At 43.2% G+C, this 25,292-nt stretch overlaps 1 protein-coding gene across 11 annotated transcripts in view; it reads right to left on the reverse strand.

The window, feature by feature from the left end:
• Akap7 (A-kinase anchoring protein 7) overlaps positions 1–25,292 on the reverse strand; it is a 163,679-nt gene that overhangs the window by 127,349 nt on the left and 11,038 nt on the right. For 2 of the 11 annotated variants that reach the window (XR_015442551.1, XM_087190125.1), the window contains exon 1: positions 10,564–10,975. Coding sequence is in view for 10 of the 11 variants with exons in the window: in XM_087190125.1 (XP_087046251.1) it covers positions 10,564–10,732 (169 nt within the window). In the remaining variant the exon portion in view is untranslated. Of the gene's footprint in view, positions 1–10,563; positions 11,039–25,292 lie in introns of those variants that run through there. The other 9 variants (XM_087190126.1, XM_087190129.1, XM_087190123.1 and 6 more) reach the window with 9 other exon arrangements.

Here is a 25,292-nt window from a genome sequence, read left to right on the forward strand (position 1 = left end):
GAGAAACTGAAAGTGTAAATAAGGACTAAAAGATATAATAGATAATGTGAAATAGGAAGAAAAGGGACAAAGGGGAAGCAGAAGTGGGAGGGGTAGGGGAAAGGAAAGAAGGAATTGAATTAATATGAGAAAATGGAAAAATAGGAACAAAATCTTTGTAAGTAGGGAGGAATGGAGGGGTTGAAGGGAGGGCTGGGCAAGGGTGAAAAATAAGAACCAAGAGAGATTATGTAAAGGTGCAAATTTCCAATGATGAATGTCATTATACTGTATACCTAAAATGTATCAATAAAATAAAATTTTTAAAAAAACATTTAAATGATTTTTTTTTGGAAGTGTTGGAAATTGAACCCAAGGACTTGTGCATATTAGGCAAGCGCTCTACCACTGAACCATGTCACAGTTTTTTTAAAATGCTGTTTTATTTTGAGACAGAGTCTCACTAAGTTGCACAGGTTGACCTCAAATTTTTCATCCTCCTGCCTCAGCCTCTCAAGTACCTGGAATTACAGGCATGTGCCACCATACCCGGTGGTTCCTTACTTTTTAAAGACAGACTAAAGCATTTACAGGTAAAGTAATATCCTTGGGATTTACCTCAAAATAATACAATAAACAGCTGGCAATGAATACATAAGGTTCACTGTCCTATTTTCTCTACTTAGAAATATATTCGAAAGTTTCTATAATGAAATATTTTAGAAAGACAGATTATCTTGGGGTCTCTCCCAGTTCTGATTTTCTGTGATCCAGGTTAAAGGTACTGTTAACACCTGCACTAATAGCCATTTTATAGTGAAATTAAAGAAAAAAGGACTTCAAGAGAATCCTATAACTGCAGTTTTGTGTTTTTTTCAAACTGCAAGCATCAACTGGTAAGAAGGTAATGACATCAACTTAAGGAATAACAAAGCACAAATTTTAAAAACTGGAATGGAATGGTGTAACTCGTGTAGACAGTACATTACTCACAGAAAGGATGCATATTGCTTAATGAAACCTGTATTTCCATTTTTTTGTACAGATATGACTATTGATTAGCGATGTTAAATGTATTCTTTACGTAATTTTTTTTTTTGGTACCAGGGATCAAAATCAGGACCTTGCACTTGGGAGGCAGGTGCGGTGCCACTGAGCTAAATCCCTGGCCCTGTAAAATGTATTCTTTACTGAGAACATGAGATCTAATCATTTCTCTAATAAGAGCAATCCTAAAGAACACACTTAAAAGACTGCTGACCCTTTTGGCATTTTAAGCAGTTTTATATCTTACCTGTGTTACACCCATCTGTAGCCACTGACTTTTGCTCTTTTCAAACATTACAAAATCTATTCTGTAGACATCAGCAAAGGACAATTGAATTCTCTCAAAGTAATGGTTTTAACGTCTCAGACCTCTAACAAGTGTAGCATCATGAGAGTGACTGTAAAATCCAACTCAGAATACAACTTCCGGGCAAAAAGTAAGTAGTACCAGGTCAGACTAAATGTCTTTAGCTTTCAATCTTACCAACAACAATTTAAATTTGAACCAAATATTCTAAAATTTTGTTTTGTTAGGCCTCACAGACAGCTCGAAGTTTAAAATTATTGGAGAACTGGTTTTTAAAAAGAATCCTAATAATATTTATTGCTCTAGTACAGTTTATCAAACCTTAATACACCCCTTTTTTTTGGTTCCGGGGATCGAACTCGGGTCCTTGCACTTGCGAGGCAGGCGGCGGAACCACTGAGCTAAATTCTCGGCCCAATATACCTTTTGTTAATTCAGTGGTTCCTGTGGGTTTGTGATAAACTTGTTTCACCTGAGCACAAGATCTCTCTTTCCTCCGTGTGCTTGAATAGTCTTTATTTTTATTTGTAAAGTTTATTTGCATAGCCAAAGTACAAAATTCCTCTGCCTTTCCTTACTAGGTATTTTATTTCTAACTTTGACATTATCAATTTTGAATTGAGATTCTAGAGATAATGTGCTGTTTTTTAAACTTTCACATGAAAATATCCAGAGTAAAAATATCCATGTAATAACCTAGTTTACTGATAAAATATTAAAGGTCAGTGACTGCAGAAACAAAACATAGAAATCACTGCCCAGGGGCTCAAAATCCTTCACAGTAACTTTATGGTTGGCAAAAGAATCAGGCGTGAAGCACACCTCATCAACTCATGGTATAAATTTAATTTATTCCATCTGTTAATTTCCATAATGGTTTCGGAGCCATTTTTTTTCCCCATTAAGTTTATTGGTACATTTTCGGTATAAAATAGTTACATTCATCATTGGGATCTTGTACCATTACATGATCAGGAGCCATTTTAATGTGCTCTGATGAATCCAGTCATGTTAACAAAGGCCGCGACTCTCTGATCCCCACATTTATTTTAGTGACTAAAGCACCACATGTCATTTTATGTAAATGAACCATTTTTCCACAAGTTCTGTTTATTCCCTCAAAAACTACAAAGCAATGAGTTATGGGAGGAACTAATTAAGCAGTCTATCTGTTATTGTGGGTCAATTGTTTTCACACTTGCCCTTCATTAAACACCTGAGAATGAATTAAATTTTGTTCTGCTATTTCTTTTTTTTCTTGTTATTTAAAAAGTAACCATTCCTAAAACTTTTTAATTATATGACTTAGAATATTATTTTCTATATTTCATAGAATTATTCTTCCTTACTATCTAGATAATCTTTGGCAAAGTACTAAAACTTTCTAAAAAATATAATTTACCTCCCTCATTTGGTTTCTATGGAGATTAAATGAGGAAAATATAAAATTCAGCAGTGGCCAGAAGCATTCAATATTATTTTAAGATCCTATTCATGAAGCCAGGCATGGTGGCGCACACCTGTAATCCCAGCACCTCAGGAAGCTGAGGCAGGAAGACTGATAGAGGCCACCTTCGGCTACACGGTGAGTTCAAAGTCAGCCTGGACTGCATGGTGAGACTCTGTCTCAAAAATACATAAGTAGAGGAGATCGGTATGATCAAAGTATATTATATGCATTGAAATGCAATATTCTGTGAAGTTAAGAGGCACTAGTAATAAAAGAAAAATGAATACAATTCCAAGCTTCATCATTTGATGTCTTCTACAAAATACTACTCCAGTTTCTGGGGAAAAAGAATTTGTCACATATGACAAAGTGTTATCTTTACAAAGAATTCTTATAACTCAATCAATGAAATGGATAAACAGCATGAAAAAAATACTGACCATTAACATGAAGAATGTGCAACCTCAGCAGCAATCAAATAAATGAAAATTAAACAACATAAAAATAAAACATAAATAAATATACCACTCTTAAGGGGCAAATTATTACATTTAGCAAATATATTTAGGAAAAATTTTGGTGAAGCTAAGTCAGTGAAAAGTTCCTGAGACTAGTTATGCATTAACTGTTAAGGATTTAACGTGCGTTAGGAACTGAATCTTTCCAACAGTCAGGCCAGTGACACAGCTACCATTATTAAGCCAATGACTAATAAAATTAAGCTTAGAGAAAGGACATAAAAAACTAGAGAAGGAAATGCCGACCCCTGACAAGCCAACTTTTGGGGGGGTGGATCTTTTGTTTTTTGAGTAGGGTCTCACTATGTAGCTCAGGCTGGCCACAAATTCCTGGTAATCCTCCTGCCTCAGCCTCCCAAGTGCTGAGCTTACAGGCATGCACCACCGCTTTTATCCACCCCAGTGTAATTGGCCCTCAAAGGAGACCAACAAAGAGGAACAAGTTTACCCACATCTACATTTACTGAAACAATAAAGCCTCTTTTGGGGGGGGGTACTGGGGATCAAACTCAGGACCTTGCGCTTGCGAGTCAGGCAGCGGAACCACTGAGCTAAATCCCTGGCCCAAGCCTAACCTTTTAAAAGCAAATTTTTAACCACACTAAAAATTTTTAATTGCATTTTTTGTAAAAATACAAAGAATATTCATAAAATTTGAGAAAGGAAAAAATGACTCAAACCTACTTCTTAACAGAACCATTGTAAATTTTGGTGAGCGATCCCAGGAAGTATTTACGCACTACACACAGCACTCAAAATTTTGGCCTACTTTTTCACTGTTGCCTCACACATCGACACAGATAGACAGATGTACAGGTATATGAAGTGGTCCCTGTAACACTGACTTCAGAAACATTACAATTTGTGAAAATATCAATAATTAATACAATCGTAGTCGTAAAGAATTGTACCATATGCAATCTAGAGGCACTCACATAGTGTAAGCAATCAGCTAGTCCCTAAATCTTGGACATCTGCATTTTTCACAGCACTCTAAAACACCAAGCCAAGCCAGGCAGCATAGCACACACCTGAAAGAAACCCCCACTGCTCGGGAGGGTGAAGGAAAGGGAACAAATTTTGGGTCAGGCTGGGAACTTAGCAAGATTGGGTATCAAAATAAAACTTCAAATGGGGAAGGTGTGTATTACGATTCAACTTTTGATAACAGAATTTTTCTCTAAATTTTTTAAAAGTTTCAATTGATATTTTTAAAACATTTAAGGTGCTAAGTTTAAAAAAAAAAAAAAAATATATATATATATAAGTTAATCATATTAGCTAATAAAGTAACAAAATGGTAATGTCCGATATCTCAAAAATCTCCAAAGATTACAAGATTAGAATTCTGGGTAAAATAAGGATTAATTATTTCAATAAAAGAAGAACTGAATTCCACATTTAAGAAAGTCCCGACTGAAAACAACTCTCAGCTATTTTCTTTTGAATCTTGATTTAAATATGGCTGGGGAGGTAAGCACAGTTCTGTTTCAGGTGGGTTGTTTGTGTGAGACAGGGTCTTGCTATGTAGTCCAGGCAGGCCTCAAACTCAGTGATCTTCCTGGCTCAGCCTCCAGAGTGCTGGGATCACAGGCACGTGCCACCATGCCTGACCATCCAGCGGTTCTTCTTTTTAAAAGACTAGAGACTAGAGTCAGCCAGGTGTGGGGTTATATACTCTAAAAGACTAGAGTACAGTAATCTCAGTACTCAGGAGGCTGAGGCAGGAGGCTCACCTCAAGTTCAAGGCCAGCCTGGGCTATATGGTAAGTTCAAGACAGCCTGAACTACGATGCAAGACCCTGGGAAAGAAAGAAAGAGAAAACAGAAAGACTAGAGTCAATTACACTAAGCTGGGCATAGATCCACACTGGGGGAAGCTGACTGAGCTCTTCCATCAGCAGAGAGTGGCTCCAGCACAGGCTCCTTTGCAATTTCTGTACAGTACTTATCAACAGCACCTTCTCGGTGCTTTACTGGGTTTCTAACCAACTTACCTGCAATACTTTCTTGATTAAAGAGATCCAGCAAAGAGTGGTAGTATACATCTGTAATCAACTCTGGGAGGCTGAGACAGCAGGACTGCAAATTCAAGCCCAGTCTGGATAGTTTAGCCTGTCTCAAAATTTTCTTAAAAAAACATTTTTTTTCAGTACTGGGGATTGAACCCAGCACCTCTGCACTAAGCTGCATCCCCAGCTCTTTTTGCATTTTGAGACAGGGTCTCACTAAGTTGCCCAGGCTGGCCTTGAACTTGTCAAAATCTCATTCATTTATGTATGTATCATGTATGTATATATGTATTTTTGGTACATTTTAGGCATAACAATGATAACACTTATCATAAGGAGTTTGCACCTGTACATGATACATCCCACCTCTTTTTTTCCCCTTCCCCCCCTCCCCTCAAGCTCCTTTTCCTTTCTATGTACAAAAGCTATGTTTGAATATCACATTTTGTTTCTTGGGGGGTCAGGGATTTAGCTCAGTGATTCCGGCGCCTGCCTCGCAAGCACAAGGTCCCAAGTTCGATCCCTGGTATCAAAAAAAAAAAAAAAAAAGAGAGAGAGAGAGAGAGAAAACATTTTCTTTCTTGGTGTTTATACTTACTCATACATTAAGAGAAATTTCCATATATATATCTTTTTGAATGACTTTGAAAGGCAGTATATATACATGGCAAAGAATGAAACAAATCTGATATGCATAAAATGAAAATAATCTATTACTTTACAAATTAAAACATAATAATCACTTTTTTCAAAAAACTGCAAAACTGCACATTCCTGAAGGAATGACTGATCGTGTCTTTAATATCTGATTTCCTTCTGACAGCGCTGAGTGCACCGCCAGGTGTGGGGCCATGCTGCCCAGGATGGGTCGGGCAAGTTCTCACTGATGTGAAGTTAGTGCCTCAGCACCGAGGGGAGAAGCGTGCTCCAGCGTGTGACCTACTGACAGAGGGGCACTGAAAGGCTTCAGGAGAGGGTGCAGTGTGCACTGCCAGGGTGGCACCGTGAGACATGCTGTATCATACTGCAAAACCACCTTGTGCAGCTTCGGGACTGTGTGTTTATAATCCTAGGCACTGTAGCAAAAATGATCATTTTGGTGTCGACAATTTCTGTCCCTTTTAGGTCCGTTTATTGAGACCATAGACAGTACAGTCAGAGAATCAGTTTAGACTTAAGATTTCTGCCTTCTCAGAGGTTCCTCAGGAAGAGGTGCCTGGGGTGACATTTATGCTAGTCTTGGGGACACTGCTAGCTCCTCTGAGGAACAGCAGATCCCATGGGTCAAAGGAGGTTCCTCCTAATGCCTCCATGCCCATGACTGCCTAGGCGCCAGGCCAGCTTTGTCAAAATCTCATTTGATAAAAAAACTAGTTGGTAGTTTCTTGTTTGCAAAAAATGTTATTATTTGTTCCTTAGAGTTATCAAAAAAGCCATTATTAAAAAAAAGATAATCATGGGCCAGGGATGTAGCTCAGTGGCGCCTCGCCTGCCTGGCAAGCGCAAGGTCCTGAGTTCAATCTCTGGTACCAAAAAAAGAAAAGAGAAAGAAAAGAGAGATAATCAGATGTCCCCCAATGGGATATGTTTCAAAGGTTTTGTAAATAACAGTTATACATTATTTTACATTTTTAACTGCTTTCTTGCATAATTTCCTCTTTTGAAGCTGAGCACATTAGTACACTCCTATAATCCAAGTACCCAGGAGGCTGAGGCAGGAGGATCACTATGAATTCCAGGCCAGCCTTGGTTACATAGTGAGTTCAAGGCCAGTTTGAACTACATAGTGAGACCCTGTCTCAAAAAACCAAGAATTTTAAAAAAAAGGGCCCGGGATTTAGCTCTGTGGTTCCGGTGCCTGCCTCGCAAGCACAAGGTCCTGAGCTCTATCCCTGGTTCCACAAAAAAAAAAAATTTCTTTAACTGAAAAAAAAATTTCCTCTTCTGATCTGTACAGCAACAGTAGGAGGTAAGCAAGGAAGAATGATAATCCACATTTTACAGTTTAAGAAGCCCAGCCCCCATAGTTAAATTGTCCATAATCACTCAAGTGGAAATAAAATAACACAGCAGAAGTTTTCAGTTTCTCCCATTATCTATGTGTAAGCTGGATCTCCAAATCTGAAATCCACCTTCCCAGAAAAGTAATCGTACACATAGTGCTTTGGAATCTAGACTAACTCACAGAAGTTTAGCTCGTAAGGGTTAAACTCTCAAAAAGTGGCATAACTGCAGAATTTGGGATGGACGTGAGTGACCTGGAGTCCTTCCCTACTGTCCACGGTCAGCGTCATTTCTCAGGAAGGAAATGTACCAAACCTGCAAGAAAATACCATTTGCCTGAAAGACTGGCCACCCAGCCCAATCTCGCTTTTCAAATCAGGAACTAGACAAAGGCCACCAACATGTCCCCTCCTTCCCTGTGGTCTGGGGGGGTCAATGTAGCAAAGATGTAGTCGGGAGCCCGACAGCAGCAGAGGGGAGCAGGTTTCCCCCTGCTCCAGCATAACCGGGACCAGAACAAGGCTGGCGAGGAAGCACACGTGGGTGACCCCAGCCTGACCACTCCCCACAGCTCTGTAGTTTATCCCGAGCTGGAAAGCAACAAAACCAGAAGAAGTGATGTGACTGTTTTAGATATAACCTTTGTATTTGCTCAAGAAGTATGGAATTAGGAGGAAAACTTTCAATCCTTGCTATTCAGCCTCCCTTTTCCAAAAGGGTTTTCTGCTTAACCAGAGTACAGACTCTTGGAATGAAAGTCACCAAGCGCTGTGGATCTCCAGCGCACTTCCCTAGGGCCAGCTGGAAAGGAAAGGGAGGGAAACACATGTCCTGGCTGGCAGACAGCTCTGCACGCTTCCTTTTCTCCTGGACCAAGGAGTGGGAAACACTGATCAGCAAAATACCAAAAATACCAAAATACCGCATACATTTTAAGTATTCCTCTTCCCTTACCCAAACCATAACTGCTCTTAGAAAGAAGGCTGCAAGGTGGAGAGCTATGTGCTTTCTGAGGGGCTGAGCATCAGAATCACATGGGATGTTTCAAAACACAAAACTCCGATACACCTATGATCCAGCACTCAGGAGGCTGAGGCAGGAGGATCGCTTCGAGTTCAAGGCCAGCCTGGGCTACATAGAGAGCCAAGGCTGCATTGAGTCCGAAGCCGAGGCTAGCCCACGTGACCTTCATCATATGAGATTTCTGCTATTAATGTCCTGGCTCCACAATGAAGTTGGGAGCTTCATGAAGGTCTAGACTGTCACGTGTTTCAATGTCTAACGTCATGCCTGATAGGATCCAATAAATGTTTACCTATAAAATGACTAACCAATCCAAAAATCACAGGTTCTATAACTAGTTCTTTTCAACTTTGTGAATTTACATAACTTTTCTAAGTCTCAGTTTTTTCCTCTCAAAATACAGACTGAAGAAGGTAACTTCTAGTTTAACGTAGAATCTCAGTTATTAAAAAAAAAAAGCCACACAGAAATCCCCGCTTGGCTACAGGGGTCCATTTCCAAACCCCCAGGGGACACCTGGAACGACAGACAGGGCTGAACCTATGGAGATGGTGTTTTTGCCTATCCATATCCATACTCAAGATAAAGTTCATGGGGGCTGGGGATTTAGCTCAGTGGTTCCGGTGCCTGCTGCGCAAGCGCAAGGGCCCGAGTTTGATCCCCGGAACCAAAAAAAAAAGATAAAGTTCATGGCATAAATTAGGCACAGACCGGAAGAGACCAAGGGAAGGGACAGGATAGAAGGGCAGGGGCAAGAGGGGAATAAAGATGGTCAAGATGCCATAGGGTGTGGACCCATTCCCCAAGACAAATGTGATTACTATGTATCACAAACATATCCTACGTATAAAAAGTATATAGATTTGTAAGAGTGCTTTGTCCATTGTTACATTAATGAATTAGAAATGAAGATAAAAAATAAACGAAGCACAGTAAGAAACTGCAATACTAATAACAGAATAATTTTGAATAGAACAATAAAATGGACCATCATTAAGTAAACAGAGGGTCGCTCCGACACAAGCTCCACAATTACATCACCGTCCACCGACTCACCAAGCTGGCCCCTAAGTGACGAGGAGGGTGGAAGTCACAGCAAGGCTTCCTGTGCGTGAGGAGACTCAGCGGATGGCAGACTGGGGAACTGAATGTGCATCTGTTGAGTACACTGATGCCTGTCATGTCTGTGTCTAGATGTCCCTCCAAAGCTTCCTGCAGTCATAGGTGGGGCTTTTCACAGGTGGCTGGATCTAGGGTAGGTGACGCTGGGAACTGATTCATGGTGGATGCTAGGCTCAAGGGCACTAGGATTAAAGGTGTGAATGCTACCAGCTCCCAGTAGCCTGGATAAGATTGGGGACAGAAAGAGCTGTGGGCATCCCTTGTGGCTTTGCTACCTTCTCCCTGCCATGAACTGTTTCTCCTCTGCCATGCCACCCTGCCTTGGAGCCAGCCGATTACGGACTGAAACCTCTACAGACTTTGAGCGAAATAAACCCTTCCTCCTTTAGCTTTGGGGGTCAGGTATTTTGTCTCAGCAACAAGAGAAAAGTATCTAAGACAATGCCTTTATTTTCCTACTTATAAGTAACCTGGATAATAGGCAAATTTGTCAGGCTTTTAGAGGGGGTTGGTTCCAAATGTCACGAAATTGTTTTTATAATGACATGATGTTCAAAATTAGGTATTTATATAGTTCCAACAGTATTCCAAGCAAGCAAGCCTTTCTCAGAAGAGCTACCAAGGATTTGATTGGATCAGTAAGTGCATCTTAGTTACAAGTTTAATTATTTTCTTTCTTTTTTTTTGTTCCAGGGATCGAACTCAGGACCTTGTGCTTGCGAGGCAGGGGGTGGAACCACTGAGCTACAAACCCGGCCCAAGAGTTTAATTATTTTCCACACTTGCCAATGACGCCCTTAGATGAGCAGCCACTGCTGGAATCAGCAGCAGCTCGGAAGAACCGAAGAGGGGATTAGAAACCAGGAACTAATCCGGCCCATTCTGCGCAGACCCAGTTTACAGAATGATCTGGCCCCAAATCATGCTAAACACACCTTAATCCTGTCTGCAATAGCTTTGATGACCCAGTATCGACAGATACGGTTAATATTAACCTAAAATCAAAAACATGACACACACTTAACTAAAATACTTTACGAAGGGAGAAAGAACTAATTTACTACGCACAGCTTCGAAACACTTGTTTAACAAGGCACTTACCTCCGCAGGCACGGTCAGTGTCTACAGTGGCCAACGGCCTGCTGACCCGAGAGTCCGCCGCCACGGCTTCTTCTCTGCGTGCCCCGTCCCACATGCCGGAACTTCGCCCCCTTTCACACATAGCAGGAAGAAAAACGCAGCATTTGACTTGCCATTTCTGAGAACTCATATCCGAACCAAAACAATTCGGCTCACCAAACTATTTTAACATCTGGTGGCCACAGCACTTACTTACGTAAACAGTTCTTACACCATATTTTGTATTGCCTAAGTGCACTTTTACGCTAACCAGTAAGCGTCTAAAACTTTAGTCATGTTCTAAAGCATGGGATCACGAGGTTAATTGAAGGCAGAGTTAATCAACAACCCTCAACAACCCTCAACATCTTTTACAGCTACCTTTTCTTAATTCTAAAACTACATTTTTTTGCTGGGTGTGGTGGCGCACACCTGTAGTCCCAGCCCTCAAGAAGCTGAGGCAGGAGGATCCCTGCATGTTCGAGGCCAGCCCGGACTACATAGGAGACCCTGTCTAAAAAAAACACAACTAAATAAATAAGTAAAACACATATCTCTTGAAAACAAATGAACAAGGCTTAGTCTTTTCATGTTTATTTTTAATAATATTACTTATGCATTCTCATTTGATTTGATTCTAACCTTTGTTTCTCTTCCATAGCAACTTTTAAGTTGTTTCTCTCCCTTACTACATATAACACTGAAAATACAGTTAAATACAGTACACATAGGTCTAAATATGCATTTTTGGAAATTTGACTGTAAGAACCAAATGGTCTTAGCTTCTGTAAGAGCTCTCCCGTGGTCAGACACTAATACGAAAGTCATATTTCACACTGGGTCTCTGTTTTCTTATTATAGTGGAGAAATCACACAGATCTTGGGGAGCTGCGGAAACTGATGAAGTTCATTCCAAGTTTATCAGTCAGTGGACTCCCCAGACCCCTGTTCTCCATACCATTAGTGACAGTCCAGTGTCACCTGGACTATGATTGAACAGCTTCCTAGGATACAATTTAATTACACAATTTAATATAACTATAATTTAATACAATTTAATATAATTTTTAGTCCATGTATTTACTAAAAACGAATCCACCTTTAAGATTATTAAAGAAATCATTTATTCCTTTTGTTATAATTTTCTATTTTCAAATACAACAGCAAAGAATTCAGAATATGGCTTATAACATACAATAGAATAACTATCAAATTAGGTCACAGTTAACACGTATGCCAAAAAGTCACTTCCACTATTAACATACACATCTATTTTCTGGATAGAAGAAAAGAGCAATAACAAAATCTTTTTTAAACATCAATCAATTTCAACATTAAGAAAATAACAATACGGAGCCAGGGATTTAGCTCAGTGGTTTCGCTGCCTGCTGCTCAAGCTCAAGGACCCGAGTTCGATCTCCGGTAACAAAAAATAATAATAACAACAATACACAGGGCCGGGATTTAGCTCAGTGGTTCTGCCCTTGCCTCACAAGCTCAAGGTCCCGAGTTCAATCCCCAGTACCAAAAAATAAATAAATAAATAAATAATAATAATAATAATAACAATACATTCTTAATAACAGTATTTTGGGGGTTTTTTAAAGACAGCATCTTGCTGTGCAGTTCGGGCTGGCCCTGAACTCACTATGGAGCCCAGGCTGGCCTTGAACTCACAATGATGTTCCTGCCTCAGCCTCCCAAGTGTGGGGATCACAGGTGTGTGCCACCAGGCCCTGTGATCACACTATTTATATAGTTCAAAGTTTAGGCATATCAGTGCCTAGTACATAAGTGTCCAACAAATGTTACTGGGGAAGTTAAATGGTGCCTTTCCATATTTAAACTTGTATTTTAGAAACACAAATGCAGTTTAACCTTAGAAGTTGAAACATGACAATGCATAGCTTGAACCTTCAGGCACAGGTAGCTACCATACAACATTATCACTGTCTTAGTTATTTTTCTCATTGCTGAGACAAAAATATCCAACATCCAAAGTTAAGGGAGGAAAGGTTTATTTAGCTCACAGTTTGTAGAGGTTTCAATACATAATTGGCTGACTCCAAGGCAGGGTGGCTTGGCAGAGGGGTGTCACGGAGGAGAAACAGACCGTGGAACAAACAAGGTGGCAAAAGCAACAAGGGACCTTAACAGTGTCTCTCTGCCCCTTTTATCTTAGCCAGGCTCCTTAGGACGCGTACCACTCACCCTTAATCCCAGTGCCCTTGAGCCTAGTATTGCACCATGAAGCAATCACACACTCTAGATGCAGCCACCTCTGAAAAGGCCCCACCTACAACTGCAGGAGGCTCTGGGGGACATCTAGACACAAGCCATAACATTTCACCCCTGGTACGCCACAGACTCATTCACATCATTTAATGGAAAAGGCACTTAGTCCATCTCCAAGAGTTGCCAAGGTCCGAACAGTTTCAACACTGCTGAAAAGTCCAAGTCCCAAGTCTCCTCTGAGACTTAAGGCAAACTCTTAGCTGCAATCCTTTGTACAAATGCAAAGAAAGGTAAACACTTTCAACATTCAATGGCACAAGACAGGCATTTCCATTCCAAAAGTTACAAACAGGGATACAAAGGAATGTGACGAAAGCAAGTCCAAAACCCAGCAGGACAAACATCAAATCCCAGTTCCACTTCCAGCACCCCCAGCAATCTGTAGCAAGTTGTGAACTCCAAAGGCCTGGATGGCTCCACCCCTATTGCCCTGCTGGCGGTGACAGCTCCCAAGGCTCTCTCTTGGGCCAGCTCTGCTCCCTTCTTACAGTTTTCCTCAGACAACTCATGTTCCTGGCTTCTCCAAACTTCTGGGGTCTCCACTGCACCTTTGGCTTCACACTCACAGCTTCACACTCTGCCCTCTCAGGGGCACCCTGCCTGCCTCCCAGGCCTTCTTCTGAAATCTGGGTGGAAGCCTTCCTGATCCCCACAACTCTTGCATTTTGCATGAGACTAAAACCAGCACCGTGTGGATGACACGAAGGTCTGCTGCCAGCTGGAGCTGGAGCCAGGCTTTCTTCTCTCTTGGCTGTAGGGGTCCAGTACCTATGAGCCAAATCCCCTGGAACAACTTCCCTAGGCAGCTGCCATTCTGGAACAAGTGCTTTGAGGACTTTTTCTCAAAACTAAGTCTTTCATTTTTGCCAATTCTGAGGCTGCAAAGGGTGGAGTCCTGCTGCTTCCTTCCATGGCCTCAGGCCATCTTTTCTATTCTCCTGTTCCTTCTCAGCAATCAAGACCTCTTCTGCTCTATCTTTGCAGTCCACTGCTTTACTGGAGCTTCCTTTCTGGCCAAAATCAGAATATTTTAAATCATTCAGCTGGGCTCCTTGCTCTTGATTCTCAATATAAATCTGGCTAAAAGCCCCCAACAGTAGATATGCCATGAACTCAACAGCAGACCGCCTTGAAATTTCTTCTGCAAGATTAATTAGCCTGCTACCCTTAATCTTAGCCTCAGGCAAAGTCTCTGGACAGTGAGCAAAATGCAAACAAACCATAACACACATGGTCAAGCCATAACACACATGGTCTGGAATCCAACAGTCAATGCAGTCTTTCTGCCCAGCAGAAACTATCATGCCCAAGGACATAACATAGGTGGGCACTGCCACAACCCCCCCACCCCAGCTTGGCCAGGGTCACACCCAGCAGGAAAGCTGGATGCCCTAGGGAAAAGCCATTTCAAACAAACTTGGCCTTCACGTCCCAGCCCTTGGGTTCCAAGAAACATCTATACAGCCACCCAGTCTGAGGAGCACAGGCTGCCCTATCTTTCCCCCCAGACTCCTCCAGGCAATGAATTCTCTGACCAACGCCTGAAAATCACCTAGCAACCACCTCCCTACTTAAGTCTATGCTCCCCCCCCCCATTTTGTAGTGGCTCTCGGAGTCAGCCCACCTGTTTGTGCTTGGGGAAATACAGTTTTGTTTGCTCACACAAGGCAAGCCCAGGTGGTCTCTCTGCTCTCCATGTCCCTGCTACAGAAACCATCTGAGCTTGATCTTTACCAGCGCAATTTCTATCAGCATCCTGATCTTCTGGGCTCTGACCAGAATCTTCCATTAAGTACAGTCTCAGGTGTTACAGCTCTACTTTTTCTGCCGGCATCTCCAAACCTTTCCTAACTCTTCCTTCCACAAGCCAGCTCCTAAACCACATGGCCAGGCAGTCACAACAACAACCCCACTCCTGGTACCAAATTCTGTCTTGGTTACTTTTCTTGTTGCTGAGACTAAATATCTAACACCCAAAGTTAAAGGAGGAAAGGTTTATTTAGTTCACAGTTTGTAGAGGTTTCGATCCATAATCAGTTGGCTCCAAGGCAGGGTAGATGGCAGACAGGCATCACAGAGAAACGGTTCAAGGTACACACAAGCAATAAGGAAGCTTAACAGTGTCTTTCTGCCCTTTTATCTTATTCAGGCTACTTAGGATGAGTAGCACTCACACCCTAGATCCTAGTGCCCTTGAGCCCAGCATTGCACCATTAATCAATCACACACTCTCAGAAAAAGCTCCACCTATGCCTACATGAGGCTTTAAAGGTAACACTTAGATGCAAGCCATAACAATTACTAAAAACACAAATGCAGCTGAAACTGAAAAGTCTTGCACAGTAAAACATAAAACAGGGCAGAATGAAAATCACTACCAAAAGAAGTAAAGCCAATTGCTTGTTTCCTTATTTATTTATTTATTGCTTTTTGAAACAGGGTCTCAGTATATATTCCAGGCTGGCCTTGAACCCACTAAGTAGCCCAGGCTGGCCTCAAAGTTGTGGTGCTCCTCCTGCTTCAGCCTCCCAAATGCTGGGATTACAGGCATGCACCCAGGGCTCCTTATTCTTAATCTAAGCATTGGGTAATATGAAGTGACCCATTTAACACTGGCTTCTCAATACTAGCTCTTAAATCCCCGCATCACTTGAAAATATAGACGGTCCCTGGCTCATACAGTTGAATTTAGGGTTTTTCAGCTTTATGATGATATGAAAATAATGCATGTCCAGTAAAAAAAACACACTTGGGATTTTGGCTTTTGACTTTTTTTCTGGGTGTGAGGTGGCAGCAAGCCACAGCTCTCAGGCAGGGAAAAGCTAAAGGAAATCCCATCACCCTGGGAGGCTGAGGCAGGAGGGTCCTGAGTTCAAGACCAGCCTGGAACATAGCAGGAGTGTCTCAAAAGGGAGTGAGAGGATACAAAGGAGATGGTTGGGTGTACCAGCCAAACAGAAGGAACATTCCCCAAGAACCAACAGCAAATGCTAAGGCTACCCATTCTAGCCTGGCTAAGCTACCAAAACTAGCACTATCTTGCGTCTGGATCGATGTAGGGAGCTGTGGAGGAAATAAATAAGGTCGTTTGACCTTTAGGCTCCAAGTAACTGAGGAGAAAGAGACAAAATAAAAGGGATGAAAGGAAACTATAACCTCCACAAACACCCCTAACTCTATTAATACGCAGAGGAAGAGCCACAGAGAAGACCACAGCACTCCGAAGGCTGAGGCAGAAGGGCAAACTGGGCTACACAGCGAGCTCAAGGCGAGCCTGAACTACACTCTCAAAAGACCAACCAACCAACCAAAAAAGCTCCTTCTTCTTCTCTTATGCAAATCCCCGCATCTTCTATTATAAACGCAGCTCCTAAAGGACACCCGGCCCCCACCCCAGGCCTGGCCTTTCCATCTGCCTAACAACCGCAAGCCTCTTCGCACTAGGTAACACCTATTTATGCGGCCCCTTTTAACGTTCTTTGGCTTTTCATATGTTTAAAAGATCAGACTCTTGCAGAAGGGCGGCTTCCCCACCCTAGGGCCCCCAGCTCGCAGGACCCGCACAGTTCAGCAGGACAAACGCCCGGACAGAGGGGATGCTGCGTAAGTGGAGCCTTCGCGCCAGATTCAAAGCGGCCACTTCTGACCCAGATCAAGTCCTGCAGGAACCAGGGCGCGGGCCGGGCAGGGGATGACCGTCCTCGGGAACAAAGGCGAACCTTTCCCAGTTTTGTTTACGACCCAAAGCGTGGGCCGGGAGGGGCCGCGAGGACCGAGCGCCTAGGGTCAAGGACCGGAGGGGAAGCGAAAGTGAAACCTGGGGGCGGGCGGGCGCCCCGCTCCCGCCGCAGCGGCCGGGGCCTGCGAACGGCGCTGACCGACTCCCCTCGCGGCGCGCGGGCCCCGCCACCCGGCCCCGCGCTCACCCGCTCCGGGGAGCTCCACGGCGTGGCGCGGCGGCCCGGGCTCCGGGACCCGGCGGGGGCGGGGCCTGGCGCCGGGGGCGCGGTCGGGGGCGGGGCCTGCGGAGGTGCGGAGCCCCCCGAGCCGCAGCCCCGCCAACAGCCGTAACCCGCGTAGGCCGAGCATGGCCGGCTGCGCGCCCCGGGGGCCGAGCGCGTCCCCGCGTCCCGGGAGCGCGCAGCGCCGGTACCTGCGCGTGGCCTTCCAGGCCCGGCCGGGTGTCTCGTGAGCGCCTGTGAGTTTAGCTTTGCAGGAAATCTTGAAAAACGCAGGGAAACACACACACACACACACACACACACACACACACACACGTATGCACAGTTCTGATTGCAAAATGTTTGGAAAGAGGGATGTGTATCTGAATAAGGAGATATTTTATCAGCTTTCTTTTTTTAAAAAATGTGGACAAAATGTGGAATTTTAATAACGGTTTGAGAGGAAGAAATGAAAGGGAAATCAACTACTGGGTCTTGCAGGATAAGGTACTGATGTGGGTAAAATGGAAAAAAGACAATTAGTGTATCCGACAGTGCTTACTACAGAAACAGATATAATACAAGGTATACAAATATATCAGAATTTACAAGGTTGGCTTAGGTGAGGAAGAGGGGAAAGGTCCATCTGTGTGCTGGGGATCCCAGGGAGTCCATACCCGGAGCCCACAGGGTCTGCGCCGGAAGCTGAAGACAGCGTCCGAAGAGAAGGCAAAGAGTGGAGCTCCTCCGAAGAAACAAAAGCAATCCTTCCTTCTTCTTCTCTCTCAGAGAATTCCGGAGACAATCCTCCCTAGGGTGGGTCTTCCACACCCAGAACTGCTGAGCCAATTTAGTTGACACTAAATTGACATTTCTCGCTCAAATTCTCACTCAAATTGACACTATCAGTTAACTATCACACTTAGTTTTGTAAAATAGAAAACAAACCTTTCACCTGGAACCAATGCCATTGGTGTTTGCTTTTCTTTCTTTTTTTTGGTACCGGGGATTGAACTGGGGACCTTGCATTTGTGAGGCAGGCTGCAGCACCACTGAGCTGAATCCCCAGCCTGCTTTTCGTTTTTAATGCAAAGAAACCCAGAACAAGCAAATTAGTACCTGTAATTGACTGAGGCCAGAGGACCACAACTTCAAGCCCAGCCTGGGAATTGAGCAACAGCAAGACTCTTGTCTCACAAAAAAAACAAAACACCTGGTTGTGTAGCTCAGTACAAAGACCCTGGGTTCAATCCCCAGGGCTTGAGGAAAAAAGACAATAAACAGGATGGCATGTGCCTGTAATCCTAGCAACTTGGGAGAATAAAGCAAATAGGATCACAAGTTCAACTCCGATTTACTAATTCAGCAAGCTCTGTCTCTAAATCAGACAACTGGGGATGTAGATCAGTGGGAAGGTCCTGGGTTCAAGCTCCAATACTGCAGGAGGGAGAGAGGGAGGGGGAGAAAGGGGAGAGGGGACTGATTTTGAGGGGTCTGATGTCTACATCCATAGCATTGATGAGCTGCTTGTGAGATGCAAAAGGGTCCCCTACTGAATATTTAATCCCTGAGCTCCCTGTTGATGCTGTCCAGGTAAAATAGGCCTTGTTCTTAAGGAAGTGATCATCTGATAGCAAAGAAAGAAACATAAATAACTGCGATACATATTAAAAGCTGGAAAAAAATGTTCCACGCATAATAGAGTTCCTGTTGCTGAGGCTCAATACCCAATACCCACAATTTAAAAGAGGAGTAGTTTAGTTTGGCTTACAAGTTAGTGAATTCAGTCTGTGGACGGCTGGCTCCAGGGCAGGAACATCATGGGGGAAGAGCCTGGTGGAGCAAAGCTGCTCGAGTCCTGGTGGCCGGGGAGCAGCTGTGGGAACAATCATCGGAAGGGGCCAGGGGGCCATACAGTACCCAGGAGCCCACCTCCACGACCCACCCAGTCACACTGGAGTGTGCTTTGCTAATCTGGTTTCCAGGCCAATCAAGTTGGGACAGTGGGGAGATGGGAGGGGGGTCAGCCAGGTGTGGTAATGCACACCTGTAACCCAGCACTTTGGGAGCCTGTGCTGATACAGGGAATAGAGGTAACTCCCAAACCTGCTGGATATCCAAAACGAAAGTTTGTGTTCTCTAAAATCGAAGAATGAATTCTAGGAACAATAGAGGTTGAGAGTAGGAAAAATCTATTGAGAGAAAGATAGCTTCTGTCTAAGAGAGACAGAAGGAAGGCCAGAAAGTGGGTTGCCCACTGATCCCACTTCTCAAAGGTGTTTATGGGACAAAGCCTCAAGGTGAGGTTCAAGGTGGAACAAAACTATAGTCAATAAGATTATAAGTACAGTTGCTTAGGTAATATAAGTTCAATGAGAAATCACAAGGTGGACATGAGGTGGGACAAATCTATTAACAACCAATAAGATTACAAATATAATAGCTTAGGTACTCCTGATTAAATGGGGATCCAATGCGGAAGCAGGTCATGTAGCAACCATTCAAGGAATGAACAAGGATTTTCAGTGAGGGATGGTTCAAGGGTCTTTCCTAAAAGGGATGGGTTAAGATCTTGGTCCCCTACCCAGGTGATTGATACCTATTTAGACTATCAATCACTGCCACTCATCCTGGGAGAAGCAGGCAGGTGTGGTAGTTTCTCCTCTTTTACAATGCTGGCCTTCAGTGAAGGTATCTTGTTGTCCATGGTGGGTCCTTGAGGGCCATCCCATCTAACTGCCTACAAGAATCTAATTAACTTACCTACCTACAATAGTACCAGGAGGATCTCAAGTTCAACCCTAACCTGGGAAACTTAATGACTTGGCATCACTCTGTCTCAAAGTAAAAATATAAAAAAGGGCTGAGGCTATAGTTCTGTGCAAAGACCCTGGGCTATTATTATTATGCAAATAACAATAACAATGGTGTTGGGACAATCTGCCTCAAGAGAGACCATAGCATCACCCACAAAATATTCTTGCCAAAATTATTTGACCTTGGCTGGGAGTATCGCTAGTATACATAAAACCTAAAGCCACTAAGGCCTTAAATGTAACTTCTGGTTTACCAGAAATGCATGAGGCTAGGAAAACAAGTAAAATAACATGATAAAGAATCAGACCAATCTAGCATGTATGACACTCTATAAAATAATGGGCTTGGACTCTTCAAAAGTTCAGTGGGTCTTGGTGGTGCAAGAACAATATGGCAGCTTGAACTCGGACCCTTCTTGTCCAGGCGTCATGGGAACAGCAGGGCTATGTGGTGAGTTAAGAGGGATGGGTAGAACTGGGGTGGGGAGGTGTGCACTGGATTAGCAAGGCCTTTGTGAGTGATGCTGAGGAGGCTGAATATTAGCCTGGTTCTTATCAGAAAACAAGCAAATTCCTACAAACTTATCTATTTAATTTACGTTCCATATTTATTGGTTCTGTCAAGTTCTTTAAAAATACCACTTCCGGGGGCCGGGGATTTAGCTCAGTGTTTCCAGCGCCTGCCTCGCAAGCGCAAGGTCCTGAGTTCGATCCCTGGTACCAAAAAAAAAACAAAAAAAACAAACCACTAGGGGCTGGGGATTTAGCTTAGTGGTTTCACTGCCTGCTGTGCAGGCACAAGGACCCCAGTTTGATCCCCGGTACCAAAAAAAAAAAAAAATACCACTAGGCGGGGCTGTCTGGGACCTCTGACTGGGTCTGGTGCCCCAGCTGTGGGCTTCCGAACTCCCTGTGGCTGCCCTGACTCCCCCTTTCACCTCATTTCCCTGTTTCCCACATTAGACTTTATGCTCCTTGAATGCAGAATGTGTGTTTTAAAGTCTTTATGTCCCCGAATGCATAGAGGTTGCTCAATGAATGAATACAACTTTTATAACTTTTATCAAGTTTTATATTAAGTATTCAGATTTGTCAAAAAAGAAAGCAGCAACCCAGACAGAAGGAAGGAAGGAAGGGAGGGAGGGAAGGAAAGGAAGGAAATTGTAGACAATCTCAATATTTTTGGTTTTTTTAATAAATTTTATTTTATCCTGCCCTAGCCCCTCCTAACTTTTGTTTTGTTTTGTTGGTCTCACTGTGCAGTTCAGGCTGACCTTGAACTCACTATGTAGTCCCAGCTGACCTGAAACTCACAGTGATCCCCTGCCTCTGCCTCCCCAGTGCTAGGATTATAGGCTTGCGCCACCACGCCCAGCTCAGCCTCAGTTTTTTAAAGATTCGCAAACCTGAGACTAAAATTAGCTGATATTAACATCTAAACCCTGATAGCTGAGGGCTGGGGATGTAGCTCAGAGGCACTGTGCCTGCCTGGCAAGCACAAGGTCCTGAGTTTCATTCGCAGTACCAGAAAAAAAATAATAACAATAAATCTTGATAGCTAAATAAACCTACCTACTCACATCACAATGACAGTCCTTTGTGAAACCCCTCTGAAATGCCCTGGGGTTCTCAACAGTGTCTAGCACCCATAACAAACCATGCCAGGCTGCCACCTACCCCAGCCCTGTCTCCCTGGGCACTGCTGGTCCATCCCGGCTCCAGGAGCCCCCTGCCTGCCATGGACATCACCTGCCTACCAGTTCCCAGTGGAGACTCTCAGTCTTGCAAAGGAGGACAGTTCCTCCCTATACATCCATCACCCTCTGCCAGGGCTAGGCAATGGGGGTGATACTGACATAGAAAATTAGGGCATGGCAAAGCTGGCTGGGGAAGTAGGCGTGATGTGTTAATTACAGGATCCCAGAACACATGCACAGAGCAGCTCCCAAAGCCCTGCATTCCCATTTCTGGGAAGAACTCCGGCAGATTTTCAATAGGATGGCCTAGAACTGGCTGAGGTGGGGGACCCCAGCACCACGTGTCAGGACCCGTATCTACAGTTCTCACGCATTTCCTTGAGGTTGGGACAGTACAAAGGACACCGAGCCTAGAAGACCTTGCTATCGTGGCTTTGCTCATGATGGCCAGCCCTGTGTCCTCCAGCTAGTACTCTTTCTTTTTGGGGGGCGGGGGTGAGACAGGGTTTGCTATGTGGCTGGCCTTGAACCCACTGGGCAGCCCAGGCTGGCCTTGAACTTGTGTTTTTCTTGCCTCAGCCTCCTGGGTGCTGGGATCACAGGCATGCCCCACTGCGCTGGCTCCTCCATGGCGTACTCTTATCTTGCTTTTTCCTCTTTTACTCCACCCATGCTGGCTCTACAGAGCCAGTTTCTTTCTCACTCTTCACTTACACTTTTTCAAATAGACTTTGCAATTGCTTTTTGCTCATTTTGTTCAATTCTTTGTTCAAGACAAGAAGTAGTGTTTGTTTGGTGAGCCACTTTTAGAAGGAGCTACCCAATAACAATACAACAGGAGAGTATTATTTGGACGACTGAGAGATATCGAGTTCATTGGGACAGGAAGTTCCTTTACATGGTCAGCCCTTTTTCTCCCCAGAGGACGATGTACACTGCCAAGATGACTGGACTGGAAGGGCTCTGGTTCAAATGAACACTGTTCTTGGACCATAGCCCCCTCTGACCTTCAGCACTTATTTGTAAATTAGCTCATTCATCCTGCCAGACTCCTTTCCATCTGGTAAGTTCTGTCAGGTCCCTTACTTTCTTTTGTGATAGAGTTCTGGCCTCATGAATTTCTACCAAAAAATTAGCCCTGTTTTAATGCTTGTGCTAGAAGATTTCTTGGTCCCTCGTATGAACCTCAGGTGAAATCATGCAGTACATGAGACATAGTCAGATAGCAGTACAAAGCTCACCAGAACACCTGGTGACCCAGGGTGACTTTAGTTGGAGGGGAAACCATAGCGCTTTTAGTTAATGCTTGTAATGTCTGCATATACATTTTTAAGAAATCAGTACAAATATTCCTCTTTTAATGATCTACCTGTGTTAATGACTGTTGGGACTTACAACCTGCTGCTCCCACACACACACATACCAGGGATCGAACTCAGGACCTTACGCTTTCAAGGCAGGTGCAGCGCCACTGAGCTAAATCCCCAGCCCTCCGCTGCTTGTTTTTATGACTCATCTTTTATTTTTTTTGTACAGGTCTGTACATCTTGTTTATAAAGCTTCATTGTCTTTTTTGTTCAGTACACCTTGTTTATACAGTAGTGTAATTTTTGCTGAATGTACTCTACAGTACATTACTGTAGTTTTATGTTCTGTTATCCAGTATAGTACTGTAAGAGTTATGCAAGTAAAAGCAAAGTCATCAAGTTGGAATTTCTTTTGACCATTTCTTTGTCCTGAGTCTTGTAATGTACGTATACAATTCTTCATTTAGTGACCAATTCATTTAACAACCTAGTCACAGGTATGGAACTTGGTCATTAGATGAGGAATCTCTGTAAGCTATTTTTGTGTGCATGTGGTGATGACTGAACTCAGGGCCTAATGCATCCTAAGCACACATTCTACAGGTAAGCTACACCTCTCTGCTTATTTCATCACAGTTTTATTTCAGTAGTCAGATACAGTTGAAGGGTCTGATAATACCTGTTATAGTTTATATCTGAAATGTCCCCTAAAGCCTCATGCCTCAGTTGGGGCTTCAGGGAGGTGACTAGATCATAAGTGTGTCCTACTCATCACTGGATCAGTCCACTGATGGGTTTCAAGCTGTGTGTGATGTTGGGAGATGATGCCTGGAAGGAAGAGGTGGTTCAATGTGAGCATGGCCTGGAAACACATAACCCTCCTCCTCCCTTGATCCCACTCTGGTTCCTGCCTACCATGTTGTGAACTGTTTCTCCTCTGCCGTGTTCCATGCTGCCCTGCCTTGGAGTCAGCCAACTATGGACTGAAACCTCCACAGACTGCATGATTTCTTCTTTCACTTGTGGATGTTAGGTATTCTGTCCTACTGATGAGAAAGTAATTAAAAATATCATATTAATTTTTTGTTAAATACACTTGTATAATAGTCCCAAAAAAGGCAAAAGAGTACAAATGGTTATTTTAGCTCATGTCTTTGACTCTTAATGAATATGAATGTTATTTTGTTGGGTTGCAGAAAAAGATACCCCCAAATATGCTACTTTTGGATTCAAATTGAGAGCCCCCAGGAAGCAGCAAATTCAGGGAAGGGCTTTCTGTGAATTTCCTTATCAACCTAAAGGCCAGATCCACCAAAGAGGAGCACCATGGCTCCTCCTGACTCTTTATTACCAAGGAATATTAAAGTCACATCATAAAGGAAAAGGCTAAAAGTTGAACACTGCACCTAAAGCCCTGGGGAAGTTTGTTCCCAGTCATTGTTCCTTGGGCCCAATCTTTTCTCCTAAAAATCATTTACTACCCCTTTGAAATGGCCTATAGGACCCAGTTCTCTCTTGAGACTCTTAGAAAAGGATATTTAAGCTTCAACATCTGGCTCTTTGAATTTTATTTCTTTTTTTTTTTGGTACTGGAGATTGAACTCAGGACCTCATGCTTGCCAGGCAGGAGCTGTGCCACTAAGCTACATCCCCACCCCTGAGTTTCATATTTTGTCTAGCTCCCACGCACATGTGCATTTTAACAAATGCGTGTGCATTTTAACAAACGCATATGCTTTTACTCCTGTTTGTCTGTCATCAGGTCATATCTGCAGAACCTTGGAGGTGGCAGGGAAATTTTTTCATACTTATAATGACATATGTTTAATAGCTGCTTACATGTCTTTCTTTATAAGAAAATTTTTTCCTAAGTTATTTGTCCTTCTACTTCATAAAATCTATTTATTAGTGATTTTAAAGGTTTCATCATATAGGGCTGGGGATTTAGCTCAGTGGTGCCATGCCTGCATAGCAAGTGCAAGCTTATTCCTGGTACCAGAAAAAAAAAAATTTCGGCATATAGACAGAAGATACTTTCTCTAAACTGTCTATTTTAAATGGGGTTAGTAGTTTAATTGGAATTAGTAGCATCAGAATTTGAAAATTTGTATATTGCTCTATGTGTTAATTTTTCTTAATGATTTTATGGCTTTGTTCTAACATATGAAAATGTTTCCCAGTCATAAGATCATATATAGTGGCTGGGCATGGTGATGACCACCTGTTATCACACTATTGGGAGGCTGAAGCAGGAGGATCATCATGAGTTCACAGTCAGGCTGGGGGCTACATAGTGAAGTCCAGACAAGCCTGAATTACATAGCAAGACTCTGTATCAAAAAGCAAAACAAGGGCCGGGGATGTAGCTCAGTGGTTTCACCGCCTGCTGTGCAAGCGCAAGGACCCGAGTTCAATCCCTGGTACCAAAAAACCCCCCCAAAAAACCCCAAGATCATGTATGGAGGCTTCTATTTATTCTTTGACTATTTAATTTTTTAATGAATCTGGAATTTATTTGATTGTATGATATGACATAGAAATTTTATTTTTTCTCCAAAGAAACCAAGTATCTGAGTGCTTTCATGACATATAATCCATAGTCAACAACAACCAGGTCCTATTCCTCCAACAACACAAAGCAAAAGTACCCTATTG

This window comes from Heterocephalus glaber, unplaced genomic scaffold (assembly GCF_053883595.1).
Source record: "Heterocephalus glaber isolate CG9 unplaced genomic scaffold, H.glaber_assembly_v1.0 deba00001550, whole genome shotgun sequence".
Taxonomy (NCBI): domain Eukaryota; kingdom Metazoa; phylum Chordata; class Mammalia; order Rodentia; family Bathyergidae; genus Heterocephalus; species Heterocephalus glaber.